The sequence below is a fragment of the Heliconius melpomene genome, chromosome 18 (assembly GCF_056956725.1).
Source record: "Heliconius melpomene rosina isolate 202511_hmr_F chromosome 18, ASM5695672v1, whole genome shotgun sequence".
Taxonomy (NCBI): Eukaryota; Metazoa; Arthropoda; class Insecta; order Lepidoptera; family Nymphalidae; genus Heliconius; species Heliconius melpomene.
Genome location: NC_140406.1, coordinates 15,776,629 through 15,793,838, shown reverse-complemented (window position 1 = coordinate 15,793,838; position 17,210 = coordinate 15,776,629). Strand labels below are relative to the sequence as shown.

Below are 17,210 nucleotides of genomic sequence, written 5' to 3'. Positions count from 1 at the left end.
TGAAAAGATTATCGTCAAACATCTTCAAGAAGGCGAAAAATGAAATAAAAATCACTTTAAGTAGGTAAAAAAATTTAAGAAATGTATACGGAGCAAAAAACGCTTTAATTTGATCAGTAGACTTCGAAAAAAACGAGAAAAACTGGATTTTACGTTTTACAGTTTTGACTATATTATTTAGTGTAATAGGGCAGCGGAAGTGTCTTAGAGGTACGGAGTGGCAAATGTTCCCAGGCTCTCTCTGCTTACCCTACATTCTACAGAATACAGCATAAAGTTAAAAAAATCAAGAGTACGCGGTGCTTAAATACTGCTTAAACCAAAATTTCATATAAATTTTCATCCTTAATTCTTTTTGAAGAGCTATTTCTATTCAATTGGAAGTTTAAAAGTAATCCTTTTAGCGACGTGTCAGCTGCACAGTGCTGATAAAGAAGAATAAAAAGCGCACAAACTATAGAACTTAGAGTGCATTGTTTAGTCACAGTAGAGTGAAAATTAATATGACGTGAATGAATCTAGTGAATAACATATATTTCAGCGGAGATTTTAGTTAAATATATATATTTGCTTTTCTGGCTTTTATCAATATTTTTGCAATGTCGCACGTAATGTCTTGAAAATTGACCGGAAGGTGAGAAATAGTGTCTTAACACTGCGTCAAAGTATGAAGGTCTACTTAAAAAGGTAAAGATAATTCTAAATAGAGGACATAGAATTATCTATTTATACGAAATCCCGAAACACATTATAATAAGAGACGTTAACAAGCACGAACTGAGTGTAACTATTTAAGGTACCAAAGTTAGTAACATGAGGAGTTCTAGACTTAGTAATTACCGACCTAATTCGATATACGTGGGATTTACTAAAACGGACATTTTGTTAGGGCTTCCTTCAGAAATAAAATAATTGGAGTACCTAAAGATTAATTTTGGTTGAATCGTTTAGCTTCTAACAATTTTATACAATCTGATATTTTGCTCTATTTTAAATCGTTTTTTTTTATGATATTATATAACCTTATTTTTTTGGAGTATTTTTTCTTAACACCAAATTTCCAGGTTCCCTCCGCCCGTATATTAAGAAGAAAAACTTATTTAATTTGATTTATTACTTTTTTGCCCTCTTTTCCAGTTACTTATTAAACAACCCTCACTATGTAGGGGCTGTAACTTAATTTTTACACAAAGCTGTACTTATATTATAATGCTAAATTCTAATATCAGAAACGAATAGAACAACAATTTTGATGTTTGATAGTTCATCCAGCCCACACCTGTCCTAATGAATGAAAATCGATCCCACACCCGTGACGCTCACAATCATATATGTACTACATTGCGCAGGAATCGCCTATTATTTGATTCTAAAAGACGAAGGAACCATAATGATCTATTTAACCAGCTTTATACACCATTCACTATTGTATGAGAAGTCAATGGAGCTGAAAGCCAGAGTTCTGAAAGGCAAGTGGTGAGACGGTGCCTTATAAAATGAATTTTTAACGCTTCAAATCACAATGTTAAAGGATATTAAAGGACTTTGAGACGCACCGTCATGTATTGTAGTTAAAGAATTTATCATTTTTTCATTTTAATATGTACTACCTGCTATGTATATGTTCTACCTGCGGCTTCGCCCATATATTTCAATGGAAACTAACACTTGTGTATGATATATTCTAAGTGGGGGAGGAGTAACTCCTACCGTAGGTACAGTGGGTCACATCAAAATGTAAAACGTGATTTAATATAGCCTATATATTATTATATATAGGCTATATTAAAAAATTACTATCCAACGAGTATTTTGTAAAGTTAATTATTATTTTATAACTACATCAATCCTATAAGAGCAAATAAAACGAATATCGGGCTATAATAGCAATATAAAGCCTTTAGAATCCACTACTACCGTCAAAGGACGCAATCACAATACATAAAAGTAATATCCGCACACCCTCCTTTTTCTATCTTCCTATTCCCATATGAATCGTACCGACCATTTTATATATGTCAAAGCGAGCTCTCTGATTGGTCGATTTTATTCTTCGAACGTATCTTTGCACCGCCATTGGTCGATTTTTTGGGGTCATCGACCTGTAAAACACCTTGAACCCTGCTCGTCCTTGGAGTGCGTGAAACCGTGAAAGCTTTATCGTATTTCCTTGCGGCGAATTTAATTTTCCGACAAGGAATTGCGCCTTTTTTTCAGGCTCTAATGAATATTTATTAGTGTTATATTGTAATTAAATAGCATGACGGTAGGTAGATGAGGCCTGATATTAAGATTTAAGACGCGCTGTTCTCAAATTTCGAGATATCGGGCGGAACTCAACGCCGCCATTTGTTATCAAAGTGAGAAAATGAAATAATTCACTGGCTTGCTTTTCCAGTGCGCGACTACGACATCCAACGATGTGGAGGATTAAGTAATATATTAATAAGTCTGCCTACAAACACGGTCAAAAATGTACATATGAAAATGCCTATATTTTCTTTCTGTGACACTTAACCGTAAATGACTAACCTTGTTTTTCAATATTCGTTACTAATTTTCATCGTTTCTAGTGGGGTACTTACAAAAGGGATTAAAATTGATATTATAATCCATTACGTATATATTTCTTTTTATTAATTACAATCAGATTTTATTATATTCAATTGAAATAAGTAAAAACGGAAAATTTACTAATTGGTAGCCTTATAAGTGAGAATATTTTTCATGAAAAATCAACAATTGTAACAATTTTAAAGTTAAAACCTTATAAAATAAAAAAAAAATTCTGAAAATTCAGCTATTTACATTTACGTTGACGGACGACAAACAGACACAAAAAACATGATATTTTTAAACCTGCGTCATCGATTCGACGAAAGCTAGTAATATAGGGTTAAGCATCATTTAGTATGGCCCATTAAAAGTGTAATAACCTGTAATTTAATAAGGTTTCCTTCATTGATCGTGTGATGAGGGCTGTATTGATCTGTTCTAGTGCTTGTTCTAGACTTGCTGTCTAAAGGAGTTGGCTTTCAGCCAGGAGGTAGAGAGATATATATAGATGTATGCTTGTTATTGACTTTATGTAAGCTTAAACTATTTTACAGTTGCACGTTTGTACCCCAGCGCCATGACTAGCCTCCTTCGTTCCTCACTTTCCTGCAGAAGAATTTGGGGAATGGAAGTGTCTTAATGGGAAAGGAGTATCTTAGTACTAGATTGTCAGGCTCCCTATTGCCTACCTTGCTATGTGCAGGATGCAGCGTGAAGCTAAAAAAATTGCGACAAGTTACTCGGGTTTCTAAGGAGGGATAAGTGTGTGGAAACTCTCTGTTTCCCACTTTCCGGGCGATTTTCTAGACATTGCGCGTGGACCGGCCCAACTTGACGCCACATTTTATATCGGTACAAAAGCGGGGAAATATAAATCATTAATTCCCCCGACTGGGAATCTATTCATCAACCATCGTATTTACGGTCAAACGCTGTGAGAGAAAGAATTTAGTTGATTTTGGTTTTTTGTTGATATTTTATCAAGTTTTTCAACCTTTTCATTTTCTTATTCTCTATGACACAATGTTTTTAGCCTCACGCTCTATCTACCGTGTCTACAACGTAGTGTCTTAACATTATACCAAAAAAAAATTGTAATTACAAATGACTTTTTCTAAATAAAATAATCTCACAAAATAGAATATAACTTAATGCAGTAGAATTCCATACAAATAATATTCTAGCAGTAAATTGGAGATGCCCCGAGGGGTACATGCCTTGGAGTGCCAAGTTTCGAATAAGCCCTGTTGTGCACTTATGTCGGATGTTATTCAACTTGAAAATGTTCTTGGTAAATAGGGATTGTTATTTTCTTATATTTTTATTTTTAGCTTAACGCTACAGAAATTTAGTGTCAAGACACTCCGCTCCCCACGAACCATCAAATTTTTAAACACTGTGCGTTAAGTGCGAGGAAATGACAATTATTTATTCCGAGAGGGAATTGAATCCCGAACCGTAGCGTTTGTAAGCATACTCTATGGTTTTCTCTTTCTAAGTTAGGACGACCTCATAAATTATATCTTAGCGTCTTTTTAAGTAAATTTAGAAGTATTTACATTAGTTCATAAGTTTTTTACTACAAGACCTTATGTAAATTGCTATTCTCGGCTTGTCTCTGTTATAATATTCATTTGGATTTTGGGGCCACCGGCCGACGACATGGTGCAGCGTCTGATTGTAAACTGGCCCGATGTGGGTTCAATTTCCAATGAAGGAATAAATTATTTTCATTTTCTGGAGAGCCAGGATCACCAGAGGGTGATAAAACAAAGCACGGCGTTGAGTTCCGGCACTTAATACGTAATGTCTCAAAAATTGGGCCTATAATGTCGGAATTTACAACTAACACATTCAATCATTGAGGTCGTCGTGCCCCAGAGGCACAAGGGTGTGACTTTGTGGGTTCGCGACGGTTGTGGGTTCGATCTCCACTCGGAAAAGGGAATAAAGTAGTATTTTCCTTATATTTTAATTTCTTCATTCTGGCTCCAAGGGAAATGCCGGACATTCAGTTCCGTCACTCAACAACACTGCCTCGAAAAATTCGGCGGAAAGTGGTGGACGAAGTGTATTAACACTATGTTCCCTCTGTATACGGAATCCAGTGTGAAGCTGATAAAACATTTAATCAAACCGACATTAGCACAAATTCTAGTCTCACCTCTCTTCATAAGACATATATAAGTATTCCACATCGGTCGAACCCTAATCAGACTCGTCGCTGTCGCAGTGCCGCAACGGACAGCGGAATCCGTTGCCAATATTGCTTTACGTAACCTCGGGGCGCTGTTTCCTTTCAAAAATGTATTTAAGGCGGCTTAAAGTTTCCTGGAATATACAGAGTTAGCAATATATAAGCATAATTAAATAATTTTGCTGTTTACTATATGTCGATTGACTGTATACGCGACGGTTGTGGGTTCAATTCCCACTCGAAGGAATGAAATATTTAAAATTTACATTTCTACTGTTCCCTCTGGTGTTGAAGCAAAGCTCAACTGAGTTCTACCACTCAACCGAACATGGGAAACGAAGTGTATTAACATTAGGTTCCCTTTGCCTCCCCTGCTGTGTGCACTAAAAATATTCGTTCTCTAATACATGTTTCATAGCTGTATCCATTTAGCCAGTCGTACCCGCGGGTAAGAACTAGTGCTAAATAAAGTGATGGAGACCGCAATCTGTACGATGTGGAAGGCCTCGCTGAAAAGAGGGCTGATCCCGCAATAAAATATTATTGGACGCCCATTTCCAAGCTAAACCGTCATATCTAAGTATGCACATAAATCTTTCATTAGTTTCTGCTTCGTTATGTTGTCCTGGTACTTTGTGTGGATTGTGATAGCAATGTATGTAGGAACATTTATGTTAGAGTTAGCATTGTCTGAACTTTTGATTTAAACTAAAACTTTGAAATGAAAAGGAAGCTTTGGTTTTTGTCTTTTCATTGTAGGCGAGATTGTTGTGTTACTCTTATTTTTTAGCCCTGTCTCAACAGTGCTGCTGCGGTGTTGAGTTACGCCAATTAAATTAATTTGGGCGAGACCGCAGGCATTTTGACTCCAGTTCTGCAGTCCAGAAGAATCCAGTGGAGAAAAATTCCGTTCCTCAATTTCCGCCAAATTTCCGAGGCATTGCGTGTTGAGTGACAGAAACGCCGCGCTTTGCCGTGTACCGGAGCGGAGAAAGCAAAATATTAAAAAATAATAATTCAATCAAATGGGAATCAAACTCGCAACCGTCGCGTCCTGTTTACAATCAGACGCTTGTGTCACTGGGCGACGACAACCACATAACTATGTGGCAATCAAAATACTATAAATGGCACGTTTTTTTATACAATAGGTACAATCTAAGAATAGCTTTGTTAAATAGACAAGGAAGGTCGCGTTGACCTTTGTTGCACAGTGTGTGGTGCCTTACTTCTAACTTGTACTAAAATGTGAAAAGAAAAGTGCTTAAATTACTTAAATACTTTATATCTACAGCATGATAGATGGTTGTGGAATCGAATCCCATTAAAAAATATATTATATTCATTTACCTGGGTTAATCCCGTTATTAGTATCCCGTTTCTGATAAACAAACTTTTACTATATTTGTACTGCAAGTTCTTACTTCTATAGATTTTGATTATGCCACTTTCATATAAAATGCAGTTACAACGAAGCTCGTACCTTTTGATTGCGTTAACTTACAGTCTTACTTATTTAAATTGAAGATTTTACGAAACGTTAAACGGCCCCTCATATTTTTAGGTTCACATCTTTTTCTGCTTATCGCAAAGTAGGCAGAGGGGACCAACTGTTGAAACACTAGTTTCCCTGACGACGGAAGTAAACGCCTCGCTTTTTACCTGAACGGGGAAATGAAAATAAATTAACAATAACGAATCCATAACGGGCATGTTTACTATCCGATTTAATTACCGCGATATTTATAGTTTTAACTTATGTTGCATATGAATAAGATTTTTATTTATTTTGCTGAAACTACTGGAAAAAATATGGAATTACTATTTCGAAATCGGTGTTGGTGTCGAGAGGAGGTCGGACGGCGGAGGTGAGCTTTACTGCCCATTTCGGAGAGGCCTCTTAAGCCTACACTTAGGGTCAGAAATACCCGGCACCGGTCTGAACTCCTCACTTTTTTTTTCTTGTTACTTTCTCACTTTTTTTGTTTCGACACTAGAGCGAAGAAATGAAAATATTAAGTATTTCATTTCCTCTCAAGTGGGATTCGAACTCACAACCTCCCGCGCTTACAGTCACACGCTTGTGCCTCTACAAAGTAGAGACATGCATGTAGAATCACTAAGGGGACATCTACATATGTATACGCATTTCTCTAATCTGAAAGATTGTTGTCTACATATGTAACTGGGTAAGTAGAGGAAATTCAGTATTAAGACACTTCGCCTACTTAAATTCGAACTCGTGTTGAATGGCGGAACTCAACGCCACAAATTAATTTACCAGAGAGAGAGGAATTAAAAATAATTCATATTTCCAAAAGGGAATTCCTAGTTAGGCAATGTGCGAAAAGACGGCTTTCATTTATTAAAGACAATTTTTAATATGTTTAATGTTCATATACAAGATTTGCTTACATTAAACTATTAAGGACAAACAAACAATAAAACAAAACAATGCTACCTCATTTAGACTAAGATCTCCATTAAGATTCACTTTTGTGTGAACGGTACCCATTGTGTTAGTATCGGGGTCGGGCATTAGTAAATGGTACTGTTATTACGACCTTATTAGAAATACAATTTAGACTTTAGAATTGGCTAAGAAAGTAAAATAAACTAAATATTGATAAAATCCGGGATACGATTTTATACACAGGAGTGGCAAAGGGAATTTAATGTGAGAGATAAACACTTCGTTTCCCATTTTCCACCGAATTCTGGAGGCATTGCGTGAGTGCATTGCCTTGACACCAGAGCAAAGAAATGAAAATTTTCAATATTTAATTTATTCGAGTAGGAATCGTGCCCACAACTTTCACTTTGGGCCCCTAGGCCACGACTGGCCTTTCTCGCAGGTTATTTCTAATTTGAATATAGGTCATTTCATTTATTTCTAATATTATAAACATTACTTCAGGCGAAAATTGAATTCGCAACCATCGCAGGAATATACAAGTATGTGTGCTAAACCATGCTAGCGTCAATATATTTTATTATTATTTCCAATGACATTATGAATAAGCAATATTTTAAGCGAAACGCAACAGGTCGAGACGACGGTAATTTTACAGACAAGATAATTAGCAAATGCAATTTAGAATTGACATACTATGTACATAGGTACGACTCTATAATTTATTTATTTAGAAACGTCTCTTTTAACTTACCTATCTATTATTTATTTATTTATTTGTAAAAGGCTTACTAGAAGTTGTCACAGTAATACTAATGGAGGACGACAGTCTCTCAATGGAAAACAGAATGTCTTTATGTCTTAACACTTGGCTCCCACGTTATCTCTACCTACCCTGCTATGTGTAAGTTACAGTGTAAATCGAAAAAATAACACAAAAATATTGTCATAGCCATTTTAAGAAAAAATGGAAAGAACTCTACCTATGCAAGATAACGAGTGACACTGAAAAAATACTATAACTAACCACGCCTACCATACATAAATGTTTCATACAAAATATTACATAACATAAACTTATAAACTAACACAATGAATATATTTCTCATAAACTCACATTTACAGCCGCGCCTACTATTGGATACGTAAATAGAGTACGCGTCAATAATAAATTTGGGTCGAATGTTTGCGTCTTTGTATAGATTTTATTGGTTCCGCGAATCGAAATGAAAGTGATATAAAAGTTGTGAAGCAAGACTTTAGTTTAGGTATAGGGAACCTGAGAACGTAGTGTACGACGTAAGACACTTTACTTTGTTAGACACTACTTTAAATTTTTGAGACTTTACGTCTCAAGTTGCTTTGGCACAGAATTAAAAAAAAAACAAAACAAAATAGAACCCACAACTGTCGCATTCAGACGCCGCGCTGCGCCACGACGGACTGATTACTACCTTTTTGTAATATAATTATTTAAAATTATATGCGGAAGTGAACAAATGAGTCATATCATAATTATACACTCATTGTCAACACTTTTTATTATCATTAAGTGATTACATATCTAAAAATATATCGTAAAAATTGTACTAAATAATAAAAACAACTACGATTTTTTTTATATTCGATTATAATAAATGTAAAACAAAATAAAATATTTCCCCATATTTTTATAATTGTATAAACATAATATAACTTACACACCTCGCTTTCTTAACCTACATTGTATCTACGAATAATAATAAATAGACACTACCTATATTCCAAATATAGACGGAGGGGCCGCGAGCGGTCAGTGCGTGCGCCCCAGACTGTGGTATCGATCCCACTACCATCAACCACCACTCCCTCGTCCCAACGCCAGTCGGCCATCGCCCCGCGGCATGAAACCACTTGCGTCTCACTCGAGAATAAATAAAAAAAAACTAAATGAGCACTGTCACTGTCAAACTTACCGCCAAAATTGTGTAGTGTCAAAATAGTGTATGTAAATTTTAAAACGATTTTCTTGGTTTAATTCTTTATTATCTTAATTTAACAAAAGTTATTGGCCATTAGTTTTTATTGCACAATCTCTTATTTTTATTTCATACACAATCTATTTTAGTATTCTTAGAAATGAGATGCAAAAAAGGAAATTGTTATCGTCGTATCTAGATGCAAATCATCGGTATCTATCCCCCCATTCGCGGGAGGGGACACGCCGTCCGCCGTCACTAAGTTGACCGTATTATTGTATCAGCTGATGTAGTGATCGCGCGTGAATATCGATATACACTTATTTTGTTTATTTAATATTTTTATATTATAGAATAAATAATTAAGAATCGATTATTTTTAAAGAATAAGCGAAAATATTAAATAGACTCGATTATTACGCTCGAGTGGAATATACAATTTGCGTCGGCACAGTGTTGTGAGTCAGACCGGCAGAGCGCGCAGCCGCGGTCGTTTTTCCGAACGAATTTCCTTACAGTTATATTTTATCGAACGAAAAGATTTTTTTCCCATTTTTTTTTTGCCGATTTTTTGTATTTTTTTATGTAGAGTTGTTTTTTTATATTTTTTGAGTGAGTGATGGTGTTGAGTTATACGTGTAACTATTATAATGGAAAGGAGTGTTTTGGATACCAGACACGTACAGTGGGCATCAGAGGTAGGTAGTTTGATCTTTGACCTTTGACCTTTAGAGAATATAGATTAGGCAAAAGATAGTATGTATTAATGATGCTTGTCATGCCTTAGCTTTGGCGGCGACTTTTTAACACAAAAGCCTTTTCGTATTCAGGTTAAAAGGTTTATTATAAATAATAATAAAATATATGTTTATTTATATAAAAGAAAAACATACAATAATAAACAATAAGGTGACTTATTGTCTTAAATTTTGTGACCAATTTGGAACTACTCTTCGTACATTTTAAGTAGTAGCTAGTAAAAATTGTAATTTTGTATAAAAAATGTAGAGTCAAAGTTCAAATCCCTAATTTTGATTTACTTTACCTAGTTTAGTAAAAGTTAAAGGAATTACTAAAATGTGCCCATTTCTTTGTTTTTGATAAACAGCCTTACCCTTTTTCCCACATATTAGGCAAGCACAGGGAACTTAGTGTCAAGACACTTCCTTACCTATTTATCGGTGAATTTTTGAAACATTTCATGTTGAGTGATAGAAGTCAACGCTGCGCTTACGCTACCAGAGCGGAGACATCAATTACTTATTGAAATATAATCATTTTTCGAGTGAGAATCGAACCCAGAACCATCGTGCTTACAGTCAGTCCCACGGGCCACGGTGGCCTCTTTTCTTGTAAATATTTTAATATAAAACAAGGCTCTGCATGACTGTCTTGACGTCTGTCCGTAATGGAGCGCAGTCACGCGGACGGCGGCGCCTCAAGGGGTGGAATGAGACATTTTATACTCAAATTTACATACGAAATGACTTCTAAACTATTGTTTTACAGGAAATATTGAGATGTTTTCCTTTGTCGTATATTAGTAAAAAAGTTAAGTAACAAAAATAGTCATGAAACAATATGTTTTTTTTTTATTTAACCTAATATGGTTATCAGAAGTAAAAATAGCATGAAATATGGCAACATTTTATTGAAATAGGGTTAAAGGTGTCTAAAATTAGCTATACAATTATTTATCCAATAGACGTACATAGGCCAGGCTAGGATAGTTTGAATATTTGTTGAACCGTATTTCTCGCATAAAGCAGGGTAGAGAGAAGGTTCTTTCCAGTGTTGAGACACTCCGTTACCCACCCACCGCCCAATTTTCATTTCTCATAGTTATTCAAAACTGATTTTGAACGTATAACATCAAACTTGTACTGCACCACTGCGCTATTAATAAAGGTATTTAAGCACCAAATTCAAATGAAATGTTTTGTATTTACAAATAATGATCTAGACCACTCGAAGGGAAAGCAAAGGGCTAGTACTTTATTATGCGTACATACGAGTACATACATCTATAGTGTACTGTCGAAGGATCATATTTCCAGCATTTAGTATTAGTTAAACTTTGTAATTTTCGACTATTTTAAATAAGAAAAACATATTATATTAATAGTTGATATATCTGTTTTATGGACAGTAGGGCATATAGGGCGAACCTAATTTAAGACTAGGTTCGCCCTAAGACTCAGTTGCTCTCTTTCCGCCCACTTTTGAAACGGTTTTTGTCATTTGTCCGAACTCAATTCCCTGACTGAGAATCGAAACTGGAACCGTTGCGTTTACAATCTGTCTGTATCACTGCGCCATGATGGTCTCCACTCATTTATATATAGGAAAATCGTTAAAAACTCACTAAGATGAAACGTATTACATCCATATACCATAAAGCAGCTCTAATTAATTACTTCCTATGGAGTGTTGACATCAAACAAAATATAAATAAATACCGGCATATACTTACATTTGGGAAACATGCGCCTTCTGCTTAAATATAAATATAAGGTTTTTTATACAGTTCTATTTTTACATTTGTCCTGTAGTTTATCTGTAGGTGAAAGCGGAGAAAATGTAGCGAAAAGTGCCTCTACTCTCCGTCGTCTGGTTAGGCGAATTTGGCATCTGTAGAGACTAGAAGCTGCAGTGCTGCAGAGTCTGTCTGCAAATGCAATGATTGTAGATTAGATTACTATGGGAATAAATTATTTTCATTTCCCCATCATTCTACAAGCAATATATCGAAAATTAAGTGGAAAATGGAAAATGGCATGCCTTAATACTAGATTTCCTCAACACGAGGCGGAAGAAGCACGAAGCTGCTTTTACTAGATGAAAGTCGATTTATCAAATTTAGATCTGTTCATACTACGTTATATAATATAGTACAAAATAGAAATAGAAAGACATTATGATTCTTCTTCTTAGGTAATGACATAAATGAGGCTATACGCGACTGGTTGTGGGTTCGTTCCCCAGTTGAGGAAATGATATACCTATTTGTATAAATTTATATTACCATTTCTTCGCTCTGGTGTACAGGCAAAGCGCGGCGTTAAGTACCGCTACTCAACAAGCGGTTTCTCCAGAATTCAGCGGAAAGTGGAGAATGGAGTATCTTAAGACTAGGTTCCCTCTGCCTACCCTGCTGTGTGCGAGATACAGCGTAAAGCTGGTTGGTTCAGTGTCTGCTCAACTTTACAGCTTATCAAATCCAGGGCAGATCTAGTAAATAATAAAACAAAATTGTGGTCTTTATAAAACAAGTACAAAGGCACAAACAATGTTATAAATTCGTCACGTTTAAATAAACATCCGACCCTTTCCCACTTGCCCTTCAGGCGAGCAGCAATACTCCTGAGTGTTGAATAATATATAACGAGCACTCGTTGATGTATGAGCTACAAAAAATAACTATTTTTTCCTCAAGTTATGTATTTTGGTTTTTCTCTTTTGGATTATTATTAATTGGATTAGAAAAACAAAAAGTTTTTTTTTCTTCTAAGTTGTTTTGTGTAAGAAAACTCCTAGTAATGAATTATTCTCGTTTTTTATGAAGACATTTTATCTAAATAGACCAGAAGTCGGTTGAAACCTCTAATTTCATTCAAATTCATCTCAACGACACGAAAGACAATCAAATGAAACAGATACTGGTCTACTCGTATGTAACCTGATCGATTCATGAATGAATGTAGTTTAGTACTAAAGAGGTGACCCGAATTGTCCCTGAGTTCAGTACACTATGGTCTAGATACGTTCGCCAATACTAGATCGTAACTACTTTATATATGAAAAGATTTTATTATACCTTTTATTATAATATACCACTTTACTCTATTACTAAGTTACTGTAAGATTTAATTTGAGTGTTTTTTTCTTGTGTATTTATAATAATATTACGGTTAGGGTGATTTTTTTGAGTATTCTGTAAATTATTAATCTTCTTCTTCTTCTTCCTGGCATTAATCTCGGCTATTGTCAGGATCTGCCTTTCTACTCAACCTACTCCACTATTCTGTAAGTTATTAATCCATACCTATATTATAAATTCGAAAGAAACTCTGTCTGTCTGTCTGTCTGTCTGTCTGTCTTTTACGCAATCAGGGTCAAACCGCTTGCAAAGTTTGTTGTTTTAAGAAAACGTCACCCAAAGTGAGTTTGCTTAATGCATACATGGCGCGCGCCGATATAGATTTGTATACATTAACAAAAATTAGATGATTTCTATAATTTGATATTCATCCTTATGAAAATAAATATAATAGTCACTTTTAGCATTTCATCTAGATTGAAATTATAGTTTACTGTATAACATTCTAATAAATAATTAAGATGTCACTGATTTCAAATGAAAATGACCTAGCCTACGAGTGGTATAGTATGACCAACTTTGATGATTTTGTAAATTTTTGTTAATTTTAATCATTTGGGATTTTATTTAATATTGTTCGCAAAAATTAATAATTATTTAATATAGAAAAATGTTTAGTACGCGCGCACGGCAAACTTTAGGTACTTTTTCTAATATTAAGAATTTCCTTTAGTTACTTTTACTGCTTTTGTTTGTTCATTTCGGTTACTCAGATATTTTTTCTAATAATAAATCTCCACTTATTATTATTTTTTTACTTATTTTAATTATTTAGGTTTATATTTTCGCGGGCGTAGCCGCGTCCGGGCCCACTAGTATATTATATAAGGTATTATTCTCATCTGAGATCAATAAGAATGTGGAACATTGAACAAGAGGCGCGGGTTCGAGTCTCGCTACGTTCTAGTTTTTCTACGTTTCTAAATATTTCCTTTTCTTAACTACATTACTTATATATTTAATTCACTGAAATAAGTCTTTATATTAATTGTTTTTACGTAATTTATAATAAACAGTCAATGTTAAAGGATTCTATATATTTGTTATCAACGACTAAGAAGTTTTGCTTTTCCATTTCACAACACAACTGTTATTCTGATATGATTTCTTAATGATATACCCTGGGATCCGGCCGTTGAATCCTGCATATACCAGTTTTCTTAATTAAACCTATATTAATGAATAATACATGATTAGTAGAACAGATTACACCTGGGTTGCCTAGAAGAATCCTGCCGCAATCACCTTTAATTACATTTTTTCGTAACTCGTTTTTGGAGAAAATTGCACCAATACGTTTTTTATATGAATCGCACATCATTTGAAAGATAATCCCATAAGGAATTGGAAAATTAAGGGTTGCCAGCTCTCAGTCTGCCGCAAGTCTATGGTTGCCTGGTTTAAACATGTCACTAAATGTTAATAATTTGCACTCATGTGTTTTTTTAATGAATTATATATCAAATTAAAGCTTATTTTTTTCTGAACACTATAAAACAGGGTTGCCTGGAAAATTCCTGCCGCAAACAGGGGTTGCCAGCGTTTGAAATATTTTATTCCGGTTCCGTTTGACTATGAGAATAGACGATGAAATGCGCGGCCTGCCTCATGTTTTAAAGTAAAATATTATATTATAGAAGGTCAATCTTAAAATCAATGTATATTCTAATTGTTCACCTGTTAAATGATGATTTTAATCATATTAAGTACACGCAGAAAACTATTTAAAGATCATGGGGCAGAAGAAATCATCCTTATTTTTAAAGTAAAATAATGAATCTATAATATTGAGTCTTTGCAAAATCTATTTTCTAAATACTAATATTTATTTATTAATTTAAATTACCATTTTGAAACAATTAAATTATCTAGTTAAATAAATGTTTACAAATATTGATCTACTATAAACTATTAATATATATACATATACATCATGTTCCCTTAATATAATGAAGGGTGACCATTATTGCGGATATTTTTTTTATTAATTATATTGAAAAATACATTTCAATGAACTCTCTCTCTTCGTCCTCTACTTGTTTGATTTGACAAGGCTTGCCGCAATTTTTTTTTTCTCACGCAATTTTTAATAATTTGCATAGGAAAGAAATATATATAATAGAATTATAATAAACAAAACTAAGTTAGCAAAATAAATTCGAAGAAAATCCGACAGTAATGCCGACTAATAAACGCTATTTACGGTTTATGACCAAGAGTCGGCAAATATCAATTAGTTGGCTATTTTTTACTATAGATAAACATTTTGCGGTGCGATACAAAGCAAACCAAATGCAATAAAATTATTTTCGAAGATGTATTGTTTCTAAATGCAATGAAAGTGCAGATGGCCAAATGAGTTGTTTTTGAGCATATTACTTAGTTACTTACCTTTCGTTTTGGAGTAAAGACGTTTTTACTTGACAAAAATGAAGATGTGTTTTTTGTGCGGCAGGAGTGAAAATGTGATAGAATTTAACAAGGAATCTCTCCAAAAGTGTAAAATTATGTTATTGTTTCGCCAAAAAATGAATTTTAAATACAGTGACATTTTTTTAAATAGTGACACAATGCACAGTTATCATTTACAGTATTACAAAAAGTTCATTGTTTTAAAACAAAAATATAAAGAAGTATTTTTTAATTATTTTCTAATGCAAAACGTAAGTATACTTTAATATTTAATATTATATAGTTTAATAAAATGTAGACAATTGTGGCCGTGGGAGTTGCCTCAGTTTTGATTATACTAAGTTAGGGACGTTAGTGAGTGATTACGCTTTATTATAATTATAAGAACAATTCTTTCAGACCTAAATACCTTAAAAACTATCAGCATAGACGGAGAAGTTCTTGCTAGCGACATTTTTTTATCTATATTTTTTAATAGTTTTTATTAGTTGAATAGTTTTCATTTACTTTGCAAAAACGTAAATATTCGTACCAAAAAGATGGGCGCCATAGTTCTTTCTACGGATACGGACGGCGTTGTCAAATCAAACAAGCAGAGGGCGAAGAGAGAGAGAGAGAGATTGTTTATTGAAATGTAATTTTCCACATTTTCTTAATTAATAAAAAAAATATCCGCGATAATTGTCACCTCTCATTATATTAAGGAAACATGTTGTAATTAATACCTTATAGTAGATCGATATTTGTAAACATTTACTTAATTAGATAATTTAGTTGTTTTAAATAACCCTTTTATTTAACTAAATATTATTATTTATAAAATAAATTTTGCGAAGACTCAATATTATGGATTATTATTTTACTTGAAAAATAAGAATGATTTCATCTTTAAATAGTTTTCTGCGTGTACTTAATATGATTAAAATCATCATTTAACAGTTGAACAATTAGAATGAACATTGATTTTAAGATTGACCTTCTATTGTATAATATTTTACTTTAAAACATAAGGCAGACTGCGCATTTCATCGTCTATTCTCATAGTCAAACGGAACCGGAATAAAATATTTCAAACGCTGGCAACCCCTGTTTACGGCAGGAATTTTTCAGGCAACCCTGTTTTATAATGTTCAGAAAAAAATAAGCTTTAATTTGATATATAATTCATTAAAAAAACACATGAGTGCAAATTATTAACATTTAGTGACATGTTTAAACCAGGCAACCCTAGACTTGCGGCAGACTGAGAGCTGGCAACCCTTAATTTTCCAATTCCTTATGGGATTATCTTTCAAATGATGTGCGATTCATATAAAAAACGTATTGGTGCAATTTTCTCCAAAAACGAGTTACGAAAAAATGTAATTAAAGGTGATTGCGGCAGGATTCTTCCAGGCAACCCAGGTGTAATCTGTTCTACTAATCATGTATTATTCATTAATATAGGTTTAATTAAGAAAACTCGTTTATGCAGGATTCAACGGCCGGATCCCAGTCTAATAAGTGATAACTATCAGTGATATTGAGTGATTGAGTGCTGATTGACATAACTTTGTAAACAATAACTCTATAAAATGCGCGATGTGGCGTTGAGTTCCGCCGCACTACACGCATGCGTCCAGAATTCGGCGGAGAGTTTCAAGTTTTTTGATGGGACCTCTGTTCTCCACTTTTCGTTTTAGATGACAAAATCCAAAGCCAAGCCTTGTCTTATCTTGATAATAAAAATAATAATAGAAAGTACTTCGTATCGACGACGACGTAAACTTAAATCGCGCCAAAATATTCTTGAAC

General features: G+C 34.0%; 1 protein-coding gene across 9 annotated transcripts in view; it reads left to right on the top strand.

Moving 5' to 3' along the window:
- LOC146529703 (uncharacterized) overlaps positions 1 to 17,210 on the top strand; it is a 60,022-nt gene that overhangs the window by 13,557 nt on the left and 29,255 nt on the right. Inside the window, exons 1-2 of one of the 9 annotated variants that reach the window (XM_085201735.1) lie at positions 9,030 to 9,149; positions 9,478 to 9,822. The exons of 7 other annotated variants lie outside the window; for them this stretch is intronic. In XM_085201735.1, coding sequence (XP_085057861.1) covers positions 9,775 to 9,822 — 48 coding nt within the window. In that variant the 5' untranslated portion in view covers positions 9,030 to 9,149; positions 9,478 to 9,774. Of the gene's footprint in view, positions 1 to 9,029; positions 9,150 to 9,217; positions 9,823 to 17,210 lie in introns of those variants that run through there. One more of the 9 variants, XM_085201734.1, reaches the window with a different exon arrangement.